General features: G+C 34.8%; 1 protein-coding gene across 1 annotated transcript in view; it reads right to left on the bottom strand.

The window, feature by feature from the left end:
• Positions 1 to 20,364, bottom strand: part of LOC141494319 (liver carboxylesterase 1-like) — a 58,908-nt gene extending 38,544 nt beyond the window's left edge. The window contains 5 exon segments of the mRNA XM_074195431.1: positions 8,029 to 8,173; positions 10,763 to 10,896; positions 12,153 to 12,297; positions 19,279 to 19,366; positions 20,304 to 20,364. Coding sequence (XP_074051532.1) covers positions 8,029 to 8,173; positions 10,763 to 10,896; positions 12,153 to 12,297; positions 19,279 to 19,366; positions 20,304 to 20,364 — 573 coding nt within the window.
• Between the last annotated feature and the right edge of the window lie 4,070 nt (positions 20,365 to 24,434).

The raw sequence follows: 24,434 nt of genomic DNA, 5'->3' as shown, positions 1-24,434 counted from the left end.
TGGGGGGAGAATTTTCCAGTGCAGGAAAGCTGCAGACATCATCCCTGGGCTCCTCTGGTCTGAGGAACTCAGAGTCCATGCCTCCATTACACCTGAGACATCTTCTCAGAACAAACAAATGAAGACTACTTCTGCCCTCAGGCCCAGGTGTGTGAGCAGAAGAACCAGCCCAGCTGATGAATGACCTCAGGCCAGGGTAAAGAGCACCACTGATTGAAGGCAAAGGAATTCAATAGCTCCAACTCCTCCCTTCATGCAAAGGGGGAAGGCCTCAATCAAGGTCACAGACACTCCAGAGAAAGCAACCAACACCTCCTACTGGCCAGCCAGAGAAATTGCATTCTGTGAGTAAAGCCTCTTGTGATCCCAAGCCCCAGTGAACCAGCCCCTCCCCAACTCAAGGTCTTAGCAAAATGAAGAAGGGTCAACCGAAAGATGGATCCATAAAAAAATTCTTGGAAGGGAAAGACCCTAACTCAGAAAGACCTAGAACCTCTGAGGAGAATATGATCTGGTCTTCAACACAGAAAGACTTCCTTGAAGAAATAAGGAAAGAGCTTAAAAATCAACTGGAAAATTTGGGAGAGACAATTAATACCTTGCAACAAGAAAACTAATCCTTAGAAAGTACAATTGGACAAATACAAAATGAGAATAAATCTCTCAGACAATCAATTGGAAAATTACAAAATGAGAATAAACTTTTCACATCATCAACTGGATAAATACAAAATGAGAATAATTCTTCGAGATCCTCAATTGGGCAAATATTAAAAGAAAATAATTCTCTCAAAACCTGAATTGGTCAAATGGAAAGTTCTTTCAAAAGTAGAATTGACCAACTGGAAAAAGAGTTGCAAAAGATTAATGAAGAAAACTCCTCCCTAAAAAAAGAATGGAGTCTCCAGAAACTAATGACTCCATGAGACAGCAAGAGCCAGTTAAACAAAATCAAAAACTAGAAAAAAATAGAAGAAAATGTAAAATACGTCATCAATGAAACGACTGACCTCGAGATTAGGTCGAGGAGGGTCAACCTGAGAATTATAGGACTTCCTTAAAACATTGAAGAGAACAAAAGCCTGGACTTAATATTACAGGATCTAGTGATGGAAAACTGCCCTAATATCATGGAACAGGAGGGCAAAGTAGTTATTGAAAGAATACATTGATCCCCTCCAGAAAAAGATCCTAAAATGAAAACACCAAGGAATGTTGTGGTCAAATTCCAGAACTATCAGATAAAAGAGAAAATCCTGCAAGCAGCCAAAAAGAAACAATTTAAATATCAAGGAGCCACAGTAAGGATCATGCAGGACCTGTCTGCATCAACATTAAGGGATCCAAGGGCCTGGAAGGAGATATTTTGAAGAGCAAGGGAGCCTGGAATGCAGCCAAGAATCTACTATCCCATAAAGCTGAGCCTTCTCTTCCAGGGGAAAAAGATGGACATTTAACAAAATCGAAGAATTCCAAAAATTCCTCATGAAAAGACCTGAGCTTAATAGAAAATTTGGACATCAAACAGGAGGTTCAAGAGACACATGAAAAGGTTAAAAAAAGGAGGGGGGGCATGGTAAAAGGAAAAAAACTTTTATCCAGTAAGTTGAAACTGGCTATATCCCAGCCTGGGGAAAAAAAGATTCTCATCAATCTGGAGAATTGTAACTCTAACAGAGAGAATATACCTAGCCAGAAATGATGGATATTCATGACCTATCCATGAGACTGCTATCTAAAGAGTTGTAATGGGCTTTAACCCCATTTAGGTTAATAACTCTCAGGAATTTTGACTCTATTTAATAGAATATACTTAACTAGAAGTGACAGACACTCAGAATTTTCTATGACTAAGAATGATCTAAAAAAAAACACCACCTCCTTAAAAAAGGGGACAGGAAAGAGATGGGAGGAGGGAGGGGATTGAATGGGCTAAATCTCATTACACTAAGAGGTACAAAAAAACCTATGGTAATAGAGGGGAAGAAGGGAGCAGATGAGAAACACCTGAATCTTCTTCAAGTCAGACTTGACTTAACCTACACATACTCAGTTAACTTATAAAACATCTAATCTTTCAAGAATTAAAAGGGGAAAAGGGGAGGGAGTGGAGAAAGGGAATGGGGAGTGGGGGAAAAGGGGGGAACTAACAAAAGGAAGGAAAGGGAAAAGGGAAAAAGGGAAAGGGTAAAAAAAAGGGAGGGGTGATATAGGAGGGCAAACACCCTGAAAGGGGTGGTATTCAGAAGCAAAAATACTGGGGAATATGGATAAATGGGGGGAAAGGGGGGGAAATACAAACAGGGGGAAGATAGCATGGAGGGCAATAAAGAATTAGTAATCATAACTTTGAATGTGAATGGGATGAATTCTCCCTTAAAATGTAAGCAAATAGCAGAGTGGAATAAAAACCAGAATCCTACAATATGTTGCTTACAAGAAACTCATCTGCAGCAGAGAGATACATATAGAGTAAAGGTAAAAGGCTGGAGCAAAATATATTTTGCTTCAGCTGAAGTACAAAAAGCAGGGGTAACAATCCTTATCTCAGACAAAGCAGCAGCAAAAATAGATAGCATTAAAAGAGATAAGGAAGGAAACTTTATCCTCCTAAAAGGTACCATAGACAATAAAGTCATTTCAAAATAGAATATATATGCACCCAGTGGGACAGTACCCAAATTCTTAGAGGAGAACCTGAAAGAATTACAGGAAGACATAGACAGCAAAACTCTAGTAGTGAGAGACCTCAACCTCCTGCTATCAGATCTAGATAAATCGAATCATAAAACAAACAAGAAAGAAATTAGGGAGGTAAATAGATTGTTAGAAAAATTAGATATGGTAGACTTATGGAGGAAAATGAATGGGGATAGAAAGGAATATACCTTTTTCTCTGTAGTACATGGAACTTATACAAAAATTAACCATGCACTAGGACATAAAAACCTAATGATCAACTACAGAAAGGCAGAAATAGTGAATACATCTTTCTCAGATCACAATGCAATAAAAGTCATATGCAATACTGGGCCAAGGATAGACCCAGAAAAAATTGGAATCTGAATAACCTCATTTTAAAAAATTAGTGGACCAAAAAACAAATTATAGAAAGAATTAACCATTTTATCCTAGATAATGATAATAATGAAACAACATACCAAAACCTATTGGACTCATTCAAAGTGACTCTCAGGGGATATATTATAGCTTTAAATGCTTACATGTATAAATTGGAGAAAGAGGACAAAACATGCAACTAAAAAAATTAGAGAAAGAACAAATCAAAAATCCCCAATTAAATACCAAATTAGAAATTCTAAAAATTAAAGGATAAATTAATAAAATTGAAAGCAAAAAAATTATTGAATTAAAAAATAAAACCAAAAGTTGGTTTTATGAAAAAAACAATAAAATTGCTTAACCTCTGGTCAATTTGATTAAAAAAAAGAAAGAAGAAAACCAAATTGCTAGTATCATAAATAAAAAAGGTGAACTCACCACCAATGAGGAGGAAATTAAAGTAATAATTTGAAATTATTTTGCCCAACTCTATGCCAATAAATTTGATAATCTAAGTGAAATGGAGGAATATTTACAAAAATGTAAGTTGCCCAAGTTAAATGAAGAAGAGATTAAATACCTAAACAACCCTATCTGAGAAAAAAAGAAATTCAACAAGCCATCATTGAACTCCCTAAGAAAAAATCTCCAGGGCCTCATGGATTCACAAGTTAATTCTACCAAACATTTAAGGAATGACTGGTTCCAATTCTATACAAACTCTTTGGGAAAATAGGGAAAGATGGAACTCTGCCTAACTATTTCTATGAAACCAACATGGTGCTGTTACCTAAACCAGAGAGAGTTAAAACAGAGAAAGAAAATTATAGACCTATTTCCCTGAGGAATATAGATGCAAAAATCTTAAATAAAATCTTAGCAAAACGATTACAACAAGTTATCACTAGGAAAATATATTATGATCAAATAGGATTTATTCAAGGAATGCAGGGTTGGTTCAATATTAGGAAAACTGTTAGTATGCTCAATTATATCAACAACAAACCTATCAGAAATTATATGATCATATCAATAGATGCTGAAAAAGCTTTTGACAAAATACAGCATCCATTCCTACTAAAAACACTAGAGAGTTTAGGAATAAATGGTCTGTTCCTTAGAATAATTAGCAGTATCTATCTGAAACCATCACCAAGCATTATATTCAATGGGGAGAGGCTAGAGGCATTCCCAGTAAGATCAGGGATGAAAGAAGGGTGCCCATTATCACCACTACTATTCAATATTGTATTAGAAATGTTAGCTTCAGCAATTAGAGAAGAAAAAGAAATTGAAGGAATTAGAACTGGGAAGGAAGAGACAAAACTCTCACTCTTTGCAGATGACATGATGGTCTACCTAGAGAATCCCAAGAAATCATCTAAAAAACTACTGGAAACAATTAGCAATTTTAAAAAAGTTGCAGGTTATAAAATAAAACCTCATAAATCCTCAATTTTTCTATATACGTCTAGCAAGATACAGCAGGAAGAGCTAGAAAGAGAAATCTCATTCAAAGTAACCACAGACAATATAAAATACTTGGGAGTTTATTTGCCAAGACAAACTCAAAATCTTTTTGAAAACAATTATAAAACACTTCTCACACAAATTAAATCAGATTTAAATAACTGGGTAAATATCAACTGCTCATGGATAGGTAGAGTTAATATAATAAAAATGACAATTCTATCAAAAATAACTATCTGTTTAGTGCCCTGCCAATCAAAATTCCAAAAAAATTACTTTAAGGAGTTAGAAAAAATTGTAAGTAAATTCATATGGAGAAATAAAAAGTCAATAATTGCCAGGAGCTTAATGAAAAAAAGTGCAAAAGAAGGTGGATTTGCCCTACCTGATCTAAAATTATATTATTAAAGCATCAGTTATCAAAATTATTTAGTATTGGCTAAGAAATAGAGTGGTGGACCAGTGGAATAGACTAGGTACATTAGCAGGAAATGATTATAGTAATCTGCTGTTTGATAAACCCAAGGAATCCAACTATTGGGATAAAAACTCTCTCTTTGATAAAAACTGCTGGGATAATTGGAATTTAGTATGGAAGAAACTTAGATTAAACCAAGGTCTCACACCCTTTATGGAGATAAAATGCAAATGGTTACTGGACTTAGGCATAAAAAACAATACTATAAGCAAATTAGAAGATCGAGGACTGGTTTACCTGTCAGATAAATGGAAAGGGGAGCAGTTTATGACTAAGGAAGAGTTGGAGAACATCACCAAAAACCAATTAGATGATTTTCATTACATTACATTAAAAAGCTTTTGCACAGATAAAACCACTGTAACTAAGATCAAAAGAAATGTAGTAAATTGGGAAACAATATTTACAACTAATGATTCTGACAAAGGACTCATTTCTAAAATACACAGAGAATTGAGTCATATTGTTAAAACAAAAAGCCATTCCCCAATTGACAAATATTCAAAGGATATGCAAAGGCAACTTACAGATGAGGAAATCAAAGCAATTCATAGACATATGAAAAAATGCTCTAAATCATTAATTATTAGAGAAATGTAAATTGAAGCTTCTCTTAGGTACCACCTCACACCTCTCAGACTTGCCAATATGATCAGAAAGGATAATGATCATTGTTGGAAGAGTTGTGGGAAATCTGGGACACTATTACACTATTGGTGGAGCTGTGAACTCATCCAACCTTTCTGGAAAGCTATATGGAACTACACCCAACGAGCAACAAAAATGTGCATACCCTTTGATCCAGCAATACCACTACTGAGTCTATATCCTGAAGAGATGATGAAAAAAGGGTAAAAACAACACTTGTACGGAAATATTTATAGCAGCCCTGTTTGTGGTGGCAAAGAATTGGAAACCAAGTAAATGTTCAATTGGGGAATGGCTTAGCAAACTGTGGTATATGTATGTCATGGAACACTATTGTTCTATTAGAAACCAGAAGGGATGGGGTTTTAGGGAAGCCTGGAGGGATTTGAATGAACTGATGCTGAGTGAGATGAGCAGACCCAGAAAAATACTGTACACCCTAACAGCAACATGGGAGTGATGATCCACCTTGAAGGACTCACTCATTCCATCAGTGCAACAATCGGGAACAATTTTGGGCTGTCTGCAAAAGAGATTGCCATCTGTATCCAGATAAGGAGATGTGGAGTTTGAAAAAAAAGTTCAAGGACTATTCCCTTTAATAAAAAAAAAACAGATATCTTATTGTCTGATATTGTTACCACTTAGACTTCTTGTCTCTTCTTTAAGGATATGATTTCTCTCTCATAACACCCAATTTGAATCAAAGTACAACATGGAAACAAAGTAAAGACTGATAGATTGCTTTCTGTGAGGGGATGGGGGGAGTTAAGTAAGATTGGGGGGGGGAATTGTAAAAGTCAAATAATATCTTTAATAAAAAATAAATTTAAAAGAACCTGCATGCTCTACCTCTCAATGAATTCTAAAATCAGCTTAACTATCTTGGCTGGCAAAACACAGTTTTAATCTTGGGTAAAGTTTACTTCCAGAATGATAAGTTCATGTGATATGTCTCTATAGTAATTAAAGTATATAATAATACAGACTCTGGTCAAGTAATTTGAGGGATTGTCACCCAAACGAGATAAAATAATGTGGTATTCAGAAAAATCAACTTTTATAAACCCACTTCAAGCATTTTTCTCAATTCAACCTAAATTCAATATTCAGATATAGAATCCCTGCCATGGCTTTAGCATGCCTTTCATAAGTACTCCTGTTAACAACTAATAGCAGTCAGAATTAGAAAGGAGAGGATAATGAATCAGTCGGAGTCTGAGAAGTGGTCACACAGAGGAGAGAGAAGTGTCATGGAAGCCAAGAAGGAGAGATTACTATGAGATCAGGATAATAGGCCTGTCTTATTTGGTTGTAATTCTAGGGAATAGAAATTTACAGCAAAGCCATATGGATAGATCAGATATTTTGATTCTAACAAACCATAGGAAATTTCTTCCTTCATGGGAAACTTTGCTGCCACAAGCAGAACAATAGAAAAACACCTGTTCAGCTTGCAATAACTTATTGACCTGCTCAAATATTACTTGTTCCCAGAATGTTCCAGTCAACTCTGTATAGTCTTGTTTAGTCTTTAAACTTTGTATGCCTTCGTCTATCTTGTCAAGTACTTTCATTTGCTTCATTTTGTAGTTCTTTCTTAAAAGAGTATAAACCTATTCTTCCTGTCCAGTTCTGGAGAAAAACTATTTTCCATTACTAAGTCTATGTGATTGTGTATAAAATTCTTCTTGCTTTATTGCTATAAGTAATAAAGAATGTTTTAGTCCAACAAAAAAAAGATCCACTTGCAACAGAGCTGGAGGTGGTGAAACACAGAATGAAGCACATTTATTATTATTATATTATTATTTTGGGGGGGTTGCAGGGCAAATGGGGCTGGGTGGCTTGCCTGGGACCACACAGCTTGGTGATTGTTGGGTGTCTGAGGTTGGATTTGGACCCGAGTACTCCTGGCTCCAGGGCCAGTGCTCTATCCACTGTGCCACCTGGCTGTACCTATGATCATTTTATCATTATCATCATCATTATTATTGTTATTATTATTATTAGCTCTTTGCTTTATCACTCATGCAAGTCTATATTTGGGGGGCATTATGTTTACTCTTAAACAAGAATATTTTAGTAATGTATAAAAAAATCATTTGAATCATTTTTTTAAAAAAAGAATCTCAGGACATGGTCAGTTCTCCCTATAAGTCTTACATAACTTTCTCTCTGGTTCTAGGTTTGCTCCATAACAAAGAAATTCAGTGCCTAGAAACATAAATAGATTCTTGGAGACTATTGGAAGAACCAAGGAAAATTTTGATATTAACCACAGTTGCCCATACCCGGGGCTACTGCTCTATACCAACAGCCATTGATGGAACCCTCCTGAATCAAGGAACAGCATCCTGGAAACTCACCAGGGCGGAAACACACCTGCATCCTCTGGACTCGCCAAATATGGTCACTAAGCCTCCAAAGGTAGCAATGTTCTTCTGGATCCAGTGGAGTGCAGCCACTTGGTCTAAGTAACCCCAGTTTCCCCTAGCAGGTTCATCACCAGTACTGTGAGAGAGAAGACAGATGTAAGCAGATGGTATCTGGAAAGGAGAGAGAAGGGAGTTCAGGCAAACATCCTCAAACCAAAGAGGTCAGGGCAGGGGAGGGGGGGAGAGGGGAGAAATAGTAGCTTATTTATGAAATCGGGAAAGAGGCTGAACTTTCCACCTCCAGGGAACTCAGGGATTCATTTGCTACATTGGATATTTTGGGATCTTAGTTGTGGGACTTGTTTTCTTATTAGATACAATTTCCCTGAAGGTAAGGATAGTATTTCTAGCTCCATATCTCAACTGACACTAGGAACATTATCAATATTCATGACTAGATTCCCTTTGAGAGACCTGAAAAACATCTTCATGCCTTTGGCATCACCTTCTTTTTTGGTCCTACCTATTCCTTGATCAGGCCCAGATTGAGAACTAGCAGCAAATGGAAAGGGCCTTATTCTAGGTCACTACAGCCATAGTAGGTAGTGGCTTGTCCAGGGTCATATAAATAATAAATTTAGGAGCCTAGATTTAAAATCAGGTATTCCTGATTCTCAAGTCTAGCAATCACTATTCACTGTGTCATCCACCTGTGGAAATATTGGAAATACCAATATTTTTGGCTTTCTAAATCAATCACCTCTCTGTTCCATGTTGCACACAACTGCCTAATGATTTACTGAGATTATGCTATTTCTATAATCAAAAATTTCTCAGGACTCCCTATTGTTTAACCCATAAACTCCTGAACTTAGCATGCAAAGGCATCTACAAGCTGGTCACAACCTATATGTTCAGCCTTTTTTTGTCTTATTCTTCTCCTTCACTTATGATCATTTATCATTCTGATTTCTTATGTTTTCATGTCTTTGTTCTATGTCTAGAATGATCTCCTCTCCTCTACATATATGTGTGTGTGTGTGTGTGTGTGTGTGTGTGTGTATATATATATATATATATATATATATATATATATATTGACTATCATGTTTTCCTTCCTTCAAATCCCAACTCAGGTGCCATATTCTTCATTGTGTCTTCTCTGATATTCTCTCCATCTTTATCACTTTAGATTTCTTAAAGGACTTTACCAGAATTTCTCCTTTGCACTTCACTGACAAATGTAGCATAATTTTTGATGTACTTGTTATTCTCCCCATATACTTTGAAGACAGACTTCTTTTAAAAAGATCTGTGTTATATCTATTTTTGAATTTCCAGAATCTATACTCTAGAAGATACTTAATAAATGTTTGTTTCAATTAAATAAGTAAGAATCTTATAGCTTGTGAACTCGTCCAACCTTTTTGGAGAGAAATTTAGAATTATACACAGAGTACAACAAAACTGTGCATACCCTTTGATCCAGCAATACCGCTACCTGAAGAGATTATGAAAAAAAGCAAAAATATCACTTGTACAAAAATATTCATACCAGCCCTGTTTGTGGTTGCAAAGAATTGGAAATTAGGTGAATGTCCTTCATTTGGGGAATGGCTTAACAAACTGTGGTAAATGTATGTCATGGAACACTATTGTTCTTTTAGAAACCAGGAGGTGGGTGGCTAGCTGGAGTAATGGATAGAGCACCAGCCCTGGAATGAGGACTACCTAAGTTCAAATCCAACCTCAAACACTTAATAATTACCTAACTGTGTGGCTTTAGGCAAGCCACTTAATCCCATTGCCTTGCAAAAAAAAATGCAAAAGAAGGAAACCAGGAGGGATGGGAATTCAGGGAAGCCTGGAAGAATTTGCATGAACTGATGCTGAGTGAGATAAGAAGAACCAGAAGAACATTATACATCCTAACAGCAACATAGGGGTGAGGATCAATCTTAATCGACTTGCTCATTTCACTGGTGCAACAATCAGGCACAGTTGAGGGCTATCTGTGATGGAGAATACCATTTGTATCCAGAGGAAAATTGTGGAGTTTGAGCAAAGACCAAAAATTATTACCTCTAATTTAAAAAAAAATATCTTATTATGAATTTTGCTGTCTTTTATACTTTATTTTTCTTCCTTAAGGATATGATTTCTCTCTCATCACATTCAACTAAGACCAATGTATATCATAGAAACAATGTAAAGACTAACAGAATGCCTTCTGTGGAGGGTGGGGGGGAGGGAAGCAAGAATAGGGGAAAAATTGTAAAACTCAAAATATATAAAATCTTTAATAAAAAAGAATCTCATAGCTTTAGTATAGAAGATATTCAATAAAAATTCACCAAATGAATTGACAGTGGTTCAATCCACGTTTGCTTAAATTGGGCTGACACCAAATAACAGCCCCAGTCTCATATAACCAACTATTCAGGGGGTGGCAGAACAACAATGAATTAAGATACATATAATGCTATGCCACAATCCCTGATCTCAAGTATACATCATAGAAGATGCCCATCAGACCCATCCATATATAAGTGAAATTCTAAGAGTTCAAAGGCAAAAAACAGGAATATACTCTGCTAAGAAAAGTTGACAATTTTCATTTATTCTTTGAGGACCACTGGAGAATCATTGCCATAAATCTGAAGGTAGTACCACAGTGATGAGTGTGCCAAATATGTCCATTGGGTTCCTGAGCTCTAGATCTTACTTATAGAATCCAAAATTTCCCAGACGGTACTGAATGGTCATAACCACAATATTTTCAAGAGTTGAAAGAGCCAGCCCATCATAAGTTAATGCAGCACCTGTCAACAAACCTCCTCCATGGATCCATACCATCACCTAGAGAAGAAAGGAGGAATTAGTCATGGAAACACATTCCAGTCCTGGCCAAGATCTTCCTACATGCTTCTAGAACAGTTCCTCTCTCAGTGTGCTAAGGGAATGCTAAGTCATTTTCAGAACCTCCAGAGGAAAACAGAATTAGAAAGCTAAACTTCCATCATGAAAATCAGAGGGGGGAAAAAGGCCAAAGACAATCTGAAAGGCTAAACTTGATCACTCATATTGCTGTTCCCCTTTGATCTGTTACTGATACTTAGGATCTGACCTGATCTATTCATTTTATGAAATATATGAACAACTAGATGGCACAGTGGATAGAGCACTGACCCTGGAGTCAGGAGGACCTAAGTTCGAATCCCATCTAAGACACTTAATACTTACCTGTGTAACCTCAAATAAGTCACTTAACCTCATTGCCTTGCAAAAAAATATGAAAACATGTATATAAATATGTACATATATGTTCATATAGATACATATATGTATATATAACTATTTGAATATATATGTGTGCATATATATATGAATTGTGTGTGTGTGTGTGTGTGTGTGTGTGTGCGTGTGTATGTGTATTACTGATTTGCCTAGGCTAGTAGAACTTTGAACTAAAAGTTAAGACACCAGGACTGGAAAATCAGTTGTAGGAAATGGGGACTTCCAGTATAAAGAAAAGAACTGGGTCGGGGACATGAATAATGTCTTCTAGTCTTTCTAGTCTGTCATGTGGGAAAAGATTCAATTTTTTTTACAGAAAATAGAAGAATCTTTATAGAACATACAGAACAGAAGATTTAGGTTCATTGTCATAAAAAAAAATTCCTAACAGTAAGAACTCTCAAAAAGTGGAATGGGCTGCCTTAGGAGGGAAGGCGTTCCCTATCACTGAATGTATATAAAGGAGATTCTATGATATTGTGATAGTTCCAACTCCACCACTAACCAGCTATGTGATCCTGGGCAAGTCAATTAGATTCTCTTAATCTTCTTTTTTCAAATAAGGATTATAAAAGGATATGTAGAAAAGTTCTTTGCAAATGTAAGACATCACCATTGTTTTCCAACATCCCAATCCATAGTTAAAGAAAATTGAGACCCAGTTAAGTGAATTGTCCTGTTTTCCAGGTCACACAGACTGACCAAGGGAGAACTAAAGATCTCAAAACACTGATATTTCTATTTCTTCCCCACTATAGATGCAAGAAGTAATCCACAGAATCCAAAGTTTTGATCAACCATAGCCTTATTATCCTTACAGGTAACTTCATCATTTTTGTAAGATCAGCTGGACTATAAATGTTTAAGTATAAACAATCTTCAGATATTTTCAAGAACACTTTTTCATTCCAGTTTGTAAAAAGGTCAGAGAATATTTGTCCCCCACCTGGATCCTGAGTGCACCTATGTGATAAAACGTAAGACCATTTCTTTTCAATAACTGATAGGAAATCTCATGGTTTTCTTTCTTTTCCCTAATCCTTTTTGTTCAAAATGACTAATGTTAATAGTTAAACAGGAATGTACATGTACAACTTTTAGTAGACTGTCCCCAAGGGGAAGGAGCAGGAAGGGAGGGTAGTAGAAAAATGTAAAACTTTTAAATTTGAAAATATATGAATATTGAAAAACTACCATAGTATTTAATTGGAAAAAAATAAAATAAAATATCAATTAAAAATAACTAAAGGAAGAATAAATTGGATTCACAGGATCATATAACTTAAATCTTAGATTTTGAAAGTAGAAAGATCTAAGAGAACATCTGGTTAAGCGATTTCATTTTGTTTTTTTTAATTTTTTTAATTTTTTCCATATATATATATATATATATATATATATATATGTATATGTAAAGGTAGTTTTCAACATTCCTTTTCTGTAAGATTTTGAGTTCCACAGTTTTTTCCCTTCCTCCCTTTCCTCTACCCTCCCCTTGACAGTAAGCAATTTGATATAGGTTATGCGTGTACAACTATGTTAAACATATTTGCATATTAATCATGTTGAAGCACCCTCATGTTAGGGATGAAGCAACTGAAGCATAGAGAGGAAGTGTGTGCATAAAACTCAGCAGTTTTTTGGGGGGGTTGGATTTTTTTTTAGGTCTTTGCAAGGCAAATGGGGTAAAGTGGCTTGCCCAAGGCCACACAGCTAGGTTATTATTAAATTCTGAGGTCAGATTTGAACTCAGGTACTCTTAACTCTTAGGCTTGTGCTCTATCCACCGTGCCACCTAGCCTCCCCAGTCAGTAATTTTTCAATGGGATATTTCATGCTTTTTTTTATTTTTTCATTCTTTTGATTTTGTTTTATTTCTTTTATACCTTATCAATTCATTAGCTTCCACTTGCTAAATTGTAAAACTGAAGGAATTATTTCTTGATTGAGTTTTGTACTCCCCCCTTTTCCATTTGACCAATTCTACTTTTTAAGGAATTCTTTTTCTGAGTGAATTTTGTACCTTTCCTTCAGCATGGCCATATATTTATATATTTAATTTAATTTAACCATATTCATACAATTCAATTTAACCATACATACATACATGTATATATATATATATATATATATATATATATATACACATAATTTTTGTTTAATTGTTATCATCTCTAGGGCAGGGAGGGAAGGTAGAAAAAATTAATTAACATGATAACGTTTATTTGAAAGAAATAGCAAGTTGTGCACAGTAGTTTGCAGTTTCATGTGCAATCATCTTGTTATTATATTATGTTACAGAAATGTTTATTTTATTTCATAAATTTAAAATAAAATTAAATAATGAATTAAAAAAGGAAATGGAAATTTGAAGAACATGTATCATATTAATTATCAGACACTGATGGTGAAACAATTTATGAATAGACAAGAGATAGCAAAAAGTGAAATGGGAATAATTGAAATTACAATAAATAAAATAAATGTAGCCAATATCAACAAGAAAGCAAAAATTGGGAGAGGGAATTTATAGAGTTTCTTAGATAAAATTTTCATAATTCAAATGCATCAAGAATTTTGCAAAATCTGTAAGATTATGAGTCATTCCTCAATTGATAAATGGTCAAAGGAGAGGACTTCCAGCCAAGATGGTGGAGAGAAGCCAGGCATTGTCCTAAGGTCTCCTGGCTTTTCCTCAGAACTAAGATGAATCAAGCCTCTTAACAGAATTCAAATCCACAAAACCCAGAGAGAGCAAAGGAGAACATCTCCCAACAAGGTCTGCCTCAAGGGAACCTAGGTGAGCTGGGGACAGAGAGCAAACACTGGAAGCAGGTGAGACTGTGGTTTAACCTGAGAAAAGCTGCAGAAGCTCTGGCTGTGTGAGGAGGGAGGAGAGCTCCAGTGCAGCAGCTAGACATCAATCCAGCCAGCTCTGCTTCCTAGAAGCCCAGGGTTTTGAGGCCCACATTTTCCAGTTTAATGCCTCCCCCATCCCTGTGGAAGAGAGAGAGACTCTTTCCAAGGACAAACACAGTAATCACTCCCCTCCCAAGGTATGGGCAGCAGATCTCTCTCAGTATTGAATGAATAATAAGATTTACTATATAGCCCAAGGGTCCAGCACACATTGTTCAAGGATAATTTAGACCCTGCTGCTCTCCCCATTCCACCCTCAGACCTAGGGAGTGGGCCACAAATCTAGGTCACAGACACTCCAGAGAAAGCAACCAATACAACCTATTGGCTGGCCCACTTGGAGTTACTAAGCCCAGTGAGCAAAGGCTCTAGTGATTTCAAAACCAAACCTCTGTGAGTCAGCCCCTCTCCCAACACAAGAGCCTAGGAAAAAGAAGAAAAGAGTGGGGGGGGGGGGCATAGAAAGCTGTCTTGAAGAAAAAGATTCTAACTCAGAAAGATCTAGAACTTCTGAGGAGAATATGATTTGGTATCCAGTCCAGAAAGACTTCCTTAAAGAAATCAAGAAGGGATTTAAATATCAATTGGAAAAATTGGGAAAAGAAACACATGAGAAAATTAATACCTTGCAAAAGAAAATTAACACATTGCAACAAGAAAACAAATCCTTGGAAAATACAATTTGAAAGAGTGCAAAAAAGAAAATAATTCTCTCAAGACCTCAATTGCGCAAATGGAAAAGGAGTTGCAAAAGGTAAATGAAGAAAATTCTTCTCTAAAAAAAAAGAATGGAATCCATGGAAACTAATGACTTCATGAGACAACAAGAATCTGTTAAATAAATGTTCAAAGGATATGAATAGGCAGTTTTCCAATGAAGAAATGAAAAGTTTATAGTCAGATTCAATTGAAGGTAAAAGTGATAAATGTTGGAGGGGATGTAGAAAAATTGGAACTTCCATTCATTGTTGATGGAATTGTTAAATGATCCCACCATTGTGGAAGACAATCTTGAATTATGCATAATGAGTTAGTAAACTGCTTATAATTTTTGACCCAGCAATACCACTAAGTAGGTTTATTTTCAAAGATGATACAGAAAAAGAAGAATTGATAATATTCTAAAATATTTATAGCAGCTCTCTTTGAGGTGATAAAGAACTGAAAATTATAGGGATTCATGTTGAGGAATTACTGAAGAAGTTGTGGTATATGATTAAGATAGAATACTACTGTGTATAAATATGATGAACTCAAAATTTGAAAAAGAAAAAGAGCAGGGGTAGAAGGTAGAGAATTTGGGGTGGAAAATAAAAATGAATTTTTTAAAAGATCATTGATAACTTTGGAAAGAACAGTTTTAACTGAAAAAATATATCAGCGAGAGAGAAACTGCAGAAAATTAAGAAGAAAATGAAAGAAAAGGATGTAAAGCACCAATTGTAGATGATTTCAAGGAGTTTTATCATAAAAAAGAGGATAGATATGGAATCATAATTAACAGAGTTTGAAGGATAAATTAAAGATTTTCTGAATGTACCTGTAGGCAGTACAAAAGTATCCAGTAGACAGAGAATCCTTAAAGATAAAAGAGTGCTACAAAGAAAGTAAGGGGAACGAAAAATCAATACAAAGTATCAAAAAAGCAGAAAGCAAAGAGGAGATACACTATGAACAAAGAAAGTAAAAATGAACATACATGAATTGATATACAAAATATTCTGTTGGGGACTTAACAGGAACAAGTTATGCTGTTATTTTATGCTATGAAATTAAAGCATGGAAATAGCCCCTTAACTCAGCAGCAATGGGGAAAAATATCAGAAAAATCAAAAAAGAGCCCACATGGCTTTATCAAGAACTGGTTAATCTTTTGACTCAGCAGTACCACTACTACGTTTATATCCCCAAAAGAGAAAGGATGTATCTTACAAAAAATATTTATAGCTACTCTTTTTGTGATGGAAAAGAGTTAGAAATTGAGTGAATAGCCATCAATTAGGGGGATGGCTAAACAAGTTGTGGTACATAGTGGAATTCAATCATGCTATAAGAAATGACCACAGCATGATATCAGAAAAACCAGGAAAGACTTACATGAACTGATGCAAAATGAAGGGAGCATACCAAAGACATTTTACATGCAATACTGAATGTTGAGCAACTGTAAATAACTAAGTTATTTTCAGCAATACATTGATCCAAGATAATTCTGAATGCCTTATGATGAATAAAATGTTATCCTTCTCCAGAGAAAATATTAATGGAGTGTGAATGCAGATTGAAGCATAATTTTTTTCCTATCTTTTTTTAGGAAAGTGATCCTTGTGATTTCTTTTGTTATATGGCTAATATGAAAATATATTTTATATGACTGCACATGTATAAGATACAATTGAGGAAATGCTAATCCATTGAATTGATCAATCATGGAGTATATAATTGTAATGGAATTATTGTGCTGTAAAAATAATGGCAAAGAAAATTATATAGCAATAGAAATACTGTAATGATAAGCGACTTAGCTACTCAGAAGACAAATAATCCAAGACAATTCCAAAGGTAATGATGAAAAATGCCAGCTACCCTCAGAGGAAAGAAGTGATGAATTCTGAATGCAAACTGAAGCATGCTTTCATACTTTATTTCTCTTGGGTGTTTTCTTATGTAACATGACAAATTGGACATGTATTTTCATGACTTCACAGGAGATACTGATATTAAATCACTTGTCTGCTCTTATGTGGGTAGCAGGAAAAGGGAGGGAGAGAATTTGGAATACAAATAATTTTAAGTGAATGTTCAAATATAATTGGAAAATATTTAGCAAGATGATATATATTTTAAAATATCACTTTATTTTTTCATGTTGTGTTCTACCTCAAGGATTCAGAGATGCCCCAGGCTGACCTTTGCATAGGGTCTTTCTTCTGTCTCTGGGTTTGGAATTGACTAGAGTTCTACACTAGACTTCCTTCCCCAACTAATATTCTCTGGGTGCTTCTCCCTCTTACTAAACTCCTCCTTCTATTAATTTTGGAGATTAGAGGGTCTAACTTGCTCAAGGCATTTCTGCAGTTTCTGAACTTTGACTGCCAGAGCTGATCAAACCTGGAGCTCCACAATGAATTGGCCTGGAAATGCTTTTGGTTGCACTTAAGGTGAACTTCATCCTCCAAAATCAGTCTCATATTTACTACATCTGTATCTTTATTTTAAATCACTGTAGAGAAAGAAATAAAACAGGATCATGACTGAAGAACATAGGGAAAACAAGGAAAGGAAACAAAGAATAAAATTTTCTTTTATTTGCATGTTCATTTAGTTTTGTCAGTTTCATTAAAGGATATAAGTTTTGTGTAAAATTTTGCTATTTTGTTGATTTTTTATAATTTAAAAAATAAGTCTATTAAAAGATATCTTTTCCTAGTCTATGGCTTAAATATCTCCATTTCCCTATTTCCATTAGTTCATAAAAGTAATAGAATCATAAAATTTATGCTATGAGAGATCTTTGACATCATCTTTTGTAATGTCTTCATGGTAAAGGTGATGGCACTTGAGATCAAAGAACAGCATATTGTCAGTATTTTGTTAACCTACTATCCCTTCCTTGAAAAGTTAGCCAAAAGTTCTCAGAAGACTTTCTTATAACTGATCTCCTTCCAGTAAACATTGCATTCTTCTCAGCATTCATTCATCCTGACTCTCCTGAGAAGCTTATAGACAGATGGATCTGGAAAGGACCAAGCTCATAAGCTGTTCTAAGAACACTAATTTCCTCTGACCCACAAAAAGCAGCAATTAACCTAGTGGAATTGGAGACCAGTAGGAATGGACCCTAGTCTACCTCCATACCTCAAACTTTAAATCTGTTTCCATGCACAAAAATACACAGAGTGAAGAACTGAATTATATAATGGAGAGTCACAATACTTAGATAAGAAAATTTGCTTTTCATTTATAATATTAGGGTTCTAGGCAATTACCTCAATTTACCACATAACTTACATGTTTGTTCCAGCCAGAGCAATTTACCTTTAAAACCTGTCTATGCTAGCCTCCTAAATTCATTCATCCAACACTGAATCTTATTGAGACAGCTATTTTGGACATCAATAAGAACTTATACTTTTTCAGGAGAAATCCCTCCCAGCACTGTTTTATTTTCCTCTCATCCTTTCTACCAATTCACACTGATCCTCTCCTTTCTCTAGATTGGTTGATTTCACTCAGTAATACTTCATGTCCCTCAGGTTCCCACTTTTTAATGCAATTAAATATTATAGACCATTACAGAAGAAAAAAATTTAGATTTCTACAGAAAGTCAGCATGCTATAAGAGAAGCCACTTGGCTTCTAGTCAAGTCTCTGTACCTGGCTAGACTATCCCTTCTCTCAATTCCCATTACAAAATGTGAGTATGGGAATTGATTTTCTGTGATTTTCTCTTTTCAATACTGACATTCCAGAACTTCAATTTTCTAAGTTAAGGGAAATTTTTTTTCTTTTGTCTTGAAAATCTAGAAAATGACTGAAACACTCCCTTTCACAGTTTTAGACCCATTGTCTTTAAACAAAGAATATTTTGATTTTTGTTGTTGGATTCTTATTTTAAGTGAGTCATTCCTTTCCATACCAAAACCAGAAACCCTGAGACTTCTCTAAGTAAACCATCCTGGAGTTCAGATGGTCCACAGTGTCAGCTCCCTTTACCTGTTGCTGAATTCATAAAATCAAAATCTTCTCCCTGTGGAAAACCACAGAAAAATTAGTTCAAGTTATGGAATTCTATCAGAAACATGATTCCTTTTGCAACTGAAGTTATAGTTTTATACTCATTTTTTTCACATTGAAATATTTGTGAGTATAATAATAAAATTCATAATAATTTTTTTTCAAAAATTGACCAAGTGTTGCTGACTTTTCAACTAAGACACTATTAGCAGTTCTAAGTAGCTCTTTTTCTATTCTTTTTGGAAGGGGGAAAATAAAACTAAACAAAGGAAACACCCCGAATCTTACCCAGGCTGATGATCACAATAAAGGAGCAGAGAATCAGGGAAACCAACCACATCTTGTTGAGAGCCGTTCTTTGCCAATCTGTGGCACCCTAAAGGAATGAAGCTGCTTCTATACACAGGTGTAAATTAAATGAGTGACACCCCTGGACTCAATCAGAGAAAGACAAGTTTGGAAAAAGCAAAAGAGAAATTCACCTTCTTCTAATATTACCCTGGTAAGAGCCAAGATTGGTGTCTTGAGCCTCCACCCACAATTACTCATGCCCTTTATTTGAGGGATTCTAATCATAATATATTTCTATGAAAAAAACTGAATGCCATATCAGCAAACAAGATAAAGGTTACATAAGGTGTATTTTAACCCTGAAAGATATTTGAATTTTATCTCTGTCTTCAGTGTACAACTTGGTGTGCTAAGAGTGAATGGGGTCCTGCCAGATCCACCTACTGGCTTACTAGGTAATGTTAAAGGATGTTCCATTTCTTGTTGTTTTTACTTTTCATCAGAACAAATCTAGTTTAGGAGGGGAGGAAAGTCTGTGATTTTTCAAGGCATATTGAGTACTGATTGAAGACTGCATACAAAATGGGAAGAAAGGAAGAAAACATAGAGAACAGACCAGTCCTTATGCAATTGAAACCTAATTTTGACAATGCTAAAGTTTATTTGGGAAAAACATTCAAATCAAGGAAATATAAATGACAACAGGATAAAAATAACTCATATATCTCAAGTATTGTAAAGTGTGAACTTTTCTCAAAACTCTATAAGACAGGGGCAGCTAGGTGCTACAGTGGATGGAGCCAGCCCTGAATTCAGGAGGACTTGAGTTCAAATCCAGTCTCAGACACTTAATACTTACTTAACAGTGTGACCTTTGGCAAGTCACTTAACCTCATTGTCTTGCAAAAATCAAACAAAAAATACTCTCAAAGACAGGGTAAGTACACTGTTATCCTTTTTTCAGATGAAGAAACTGGCCATTTGAGATGCTGTTTATTTACTCAATTTCTTCCAAGAAATACCAGACTGGTATAAGATTCGAATTTCCAGATGTCCTGATTTGAGATCAAGTGCTCTTTCCATTATTCTAACAAACAGCTTACAGGAAAACATTGGAGGGCAATTCAACCTCCCCTTGGTGTTCAGCCTTTCTGGTGCCATCTGATGTCCCCAAATGTCTGATGTTTTCTTGCAGTTCACCTAAACTTTTTCCATAGTCCTGCCCTTTTCTCAGATGGCCATGTGTCACAGAGACAGAGCACTCTGCTAGGCATTGGGGAGAAAATGAGAAATGAAATACATTTTTTTATCCTTTATCCCCCAAACCTCCAGTTATTTATCTTTTCTTACTTCAAAATACAGCTAAGGCACAGTGAATAGAGCATTAGCCCTGAAGTCAGGAGGATATGAGTTAAAATCTAGTCTCAGATACTTAAAACTTACTTAGTATATGACCTTGGGCAAGTCACTAAGCCTCATGGCCTTGCAAAAATAACCTCAGTTGCCATCTTCTACAAAAAGCCTTTCCTCATGCCTCAGGTTCTTAATATTCTCACCTATTATTTTTTTTAGTTTTTTTTTTATTTGCAAGGCAAATAAGTGACTGCTCCAAGACTACACAGCTAAGTGTCTGAGGCTGGGTTTGAACTCAGGTACTCTTGACTCTAGGGCTGGTTCTGTATCTTCTGTGCCACCTAGCTGCCCCATATTTTCTTATCTTCTTGAAGTTACTTGGTATTATTTTGTGATTTAATGTTTCTTCTGTGTACATGTTTCTCAACTTTGGAGAATATTTTTGTAGCATTACTAATTCTTTAAATTTTTGACAAAATTCTTCTGTGAATCTTATCGTACTGCTTTTTTCCACTTCATAGTGGAAAATATATTTTTTAATAATTTTTCTATTTTTTTCTAATTTTTAAAATATTTTTTTCTAATTTTAATATTTTTTCTTTGCTTTTGGAGATTAGATTTTTAAACATCCAGATTGGATCTTCTCTTTTTTTGTTTTTGTTGAGTCATTTCAGTACGATTCTTTGTAACTTCATTTGGGGTTTTTCTGGCAGAGTACTGAGGTGTTTTACTATTTTCTTCCCTAGCCCACTTGAAGAAACTGAGACAAACAGAATTAAATGAGTTTGGCCAGAATCCCACTAGTGTTTACTAGTCTGAGACCAGATTTTAACTCAGTAAGATGAGTCTTTCTGACTTCAGGTCCAGAGCTCTAACCACTGTGACGTCTAGCTGCCCCTTATCTCTACCTAGTCTGTGTATTTTGTACTTCTGAAAATATTCTTTAGTTATTTTATTTTCTCAATTTTGACATCATTTTTTATTTTTCTGAGTTTTTTTAATTTTCCTCAAATATTTGCTTATTTTGATTTGATCTGTCCTCTTCTATTAAATTCACGTTATTTTCCTGATTATTTCTAAGTCTCTTTGGATTCCATTCAATATATTTCTCCATTTTCATTATTTCATTTTTTGTGATTATTTAATGTTTGTGCTTTGAATATTTTGAAGTACACGTTCAGTTACTTAATCTTTTCCTTTTCTCTTTCTTTAGTAAATTTATAGGGATATGATTTTACCCTGATGACTGCTTAAGCTATATCTAAGAAATTTTGGTATATTTTTTCACTATCTTTTCTTTCACATAGTTTTGTTTATATGATTTTTATTCTGATCTCAAAGTTTATGATTTTACTGAAAATTTTCCATTTGTCAGTAAATTTATTTGTGCTTTAAGAACTAATTATTATATTTTATTGCCTGTATATCTATATATGCACCATGTACATACATATATTATATATATGTGTATGTGTGTATGGGTATGTGTGTAAATGGATTATCTAAGTCTTAATATATAGACAATTTTTCTAAAAGTTCAATAATACTGAGAAACATAGATGTCCTAAGTATTTTGGCTCTAAATTTTCCATAAAGTTGTTCAATTTTATATTTTCCATTTTTAAAATTTTCTGTTAGATTTGTTCATAGTTGAAGTTTCCTACTATTATTACATTATTATATTACTCTATTATTATATCTATTTGTTTCTTATATATCAGTTAATTTTTCTTTGCTTTCCTTTTCCTTTCTACAACCTGGTACCATTTTTTCAACCTTGATCTCATATAATACCAGTTCTCATTCTCTTTGTTTTAGTTGAACTGAACAACTGTCTATGTCTTGAATTCATATTGTTCTCTTATAACTCTATGCTTTGGTCAGGAGATTAATATTTATTTTTATTTCTCCCTTATCATACTACTGTCCTCTACTGGACAGTTTGAAAACAGACTCGACAAAATTTCATTCTTATATGTTAAAGAGCAACATCTTACTTCAAAAAATGATCTTGAAAGATTAAAATTTTTTGGGGGGGGCAGCTAGGTGGTGCAGTTAATAGATCACCAGCCCTGTGGTCAGGAGGACCTAAATTCAAATCTGGCCTCATATACTCAATAATTGCCTAGCTGTGTGACTTTTTGCAAGTCACCCAAACCCCCTTGCCTTAAATAAATAATGTTTTTTAAATTTAAATTTTTCTACTATTATAAAAAATTCTATCTAATTTGAAAAAAACTTGCTCAAGTAACATCTCTTGAATAAACTCAAAAAATGACACCAATTTTATTAAATCTTATCAAAAATCTTCTGGTGACCACCAATTTGTCCCTAGGATTTGCTGCAATCATTATATTGACTAAAACTATATCACATTTTAAAAAGTGACATGTAAATGATTTTTGACTAAAAGGCTTGGGCCATATCTACAGCTGAGAGGAAGAGCTGATGTATTGGAGTCAAGATCAGAAGAGAGAAAGAATTTACAGAACTTGAAGAAAGATGATAATATTCTTCCTCCACTTATTGTCCTATGTTGCTATGTGGTGAGGTGGATTCTAGAAATTTTGAGTGCTAATCTTAGCTCTTTTACAACCTAGAAAACCTTTAGCAAATTTGTCTCTTTGATGCTCAGTTTCTCTATATGTAAAATGGGGATAATACATACTTTCAATTGCCTGTCTCACAGGGTTGTATGGGAAAAATGGCTGTAAACTTGTAGGAATAGGAAGCTTCTATGTATCAGTTTGTGTATGAGGGGGACAATAGAGAAGTTGAATATATTGAGGACAAGGAAAATCGCAGTTATTTAGGGTTAAAGATCTTAATTCTAATCTTGGATTTGAAGCTCATTAGCCAGATGTCTTCAAAAACAAACAAGCAAAAATTGAAAGTTTCAACACTTCCATTCTTTCATATGTCAGATAAAGCTAAAACCCTTGACTTATCTGTCTAATAAAGATTTTGGGAAGAATAATTGAGGCCAGAAAGAGGAAAAAGAAGGTGAGTGAAGAAGAAAGGGGGTAATAAACAGGTTCATTGTTTCACTTTAACCCAATATATTTATCTGACTTCAGACCATGTTTCACATTCTAATCAGTTATTTACCATGTCACCAGACCTATCCAGGGCCTTGTCATTTATTAGAACACAACAGTCCCTCCTCCTGGTTTCTCTTTCTTTGTATTGCCAATTGGACCAAATCAATACCACTATTCTTCCTGGAAAGGGATGCAACAATCATGTGACAATCTATATTTCTTCTTGAATATAGTATTCTAATATTAAGCTTCTTGTGGGCAGAGCTGTCTCTCTTGTGTGATTGTTTGCATAGCACCCAGCATAACAGCTACCTACAAGTAAAAACTCTCAAAAATTTTTGATTAAATAAAAATAGGGGAAAAAAGGAAGTATAGAAGCAGAAAAAAAGAATTTTAAAAGGGAAAAAAGGAAGAAGAATAGAGAAAGAAAATAAAGAAGAAAAGAAAAATAAAGGAAGGAAGGAAGAAAAAGAGAAGAATCTTAAATACATATCATGCCACAACTACTGGGGGACTTGAAATAGATTGTGATAGAGTGGGTCTGACTATAAGCAAGAGGCTTCAGAGGGTAGGAAAGAGAAATGGTACATTGAAGATATGTGTTACTTCTTGGTGTCCAAGGATTTCAGTTCATGAGCAAATGGCCTTCCCTAATCTTTTTGGTATGCCAAGTCATATGAGGAAAATAGAGATTCTGGGATGATGCACTTAAAAATCTAATTTTGTACAATAATCCTAAACTTCTATAATTCAGTTACA

The sequence above is a fragment of the Macrotis lagotis genome, chromosome 1, assembly GCF_037893015.1.
Source record: "Macrotis lagotis isolate mMagLag1 chromosome 1, bilby.v1.9.chrom.fasta, whole genome shotgun sequence".
In the NCBI taxonomy this organism is placed as follows: domain Eukaryota; kingdom Metazoa; phylum Chordata; class Mammalia; order Peramelemorphia; family Peramelidae; genus Macrotis; species Macrotis lagotis.
This window is presented reverse-complemented; position numbering and strand designations above follow the sequence as displayed.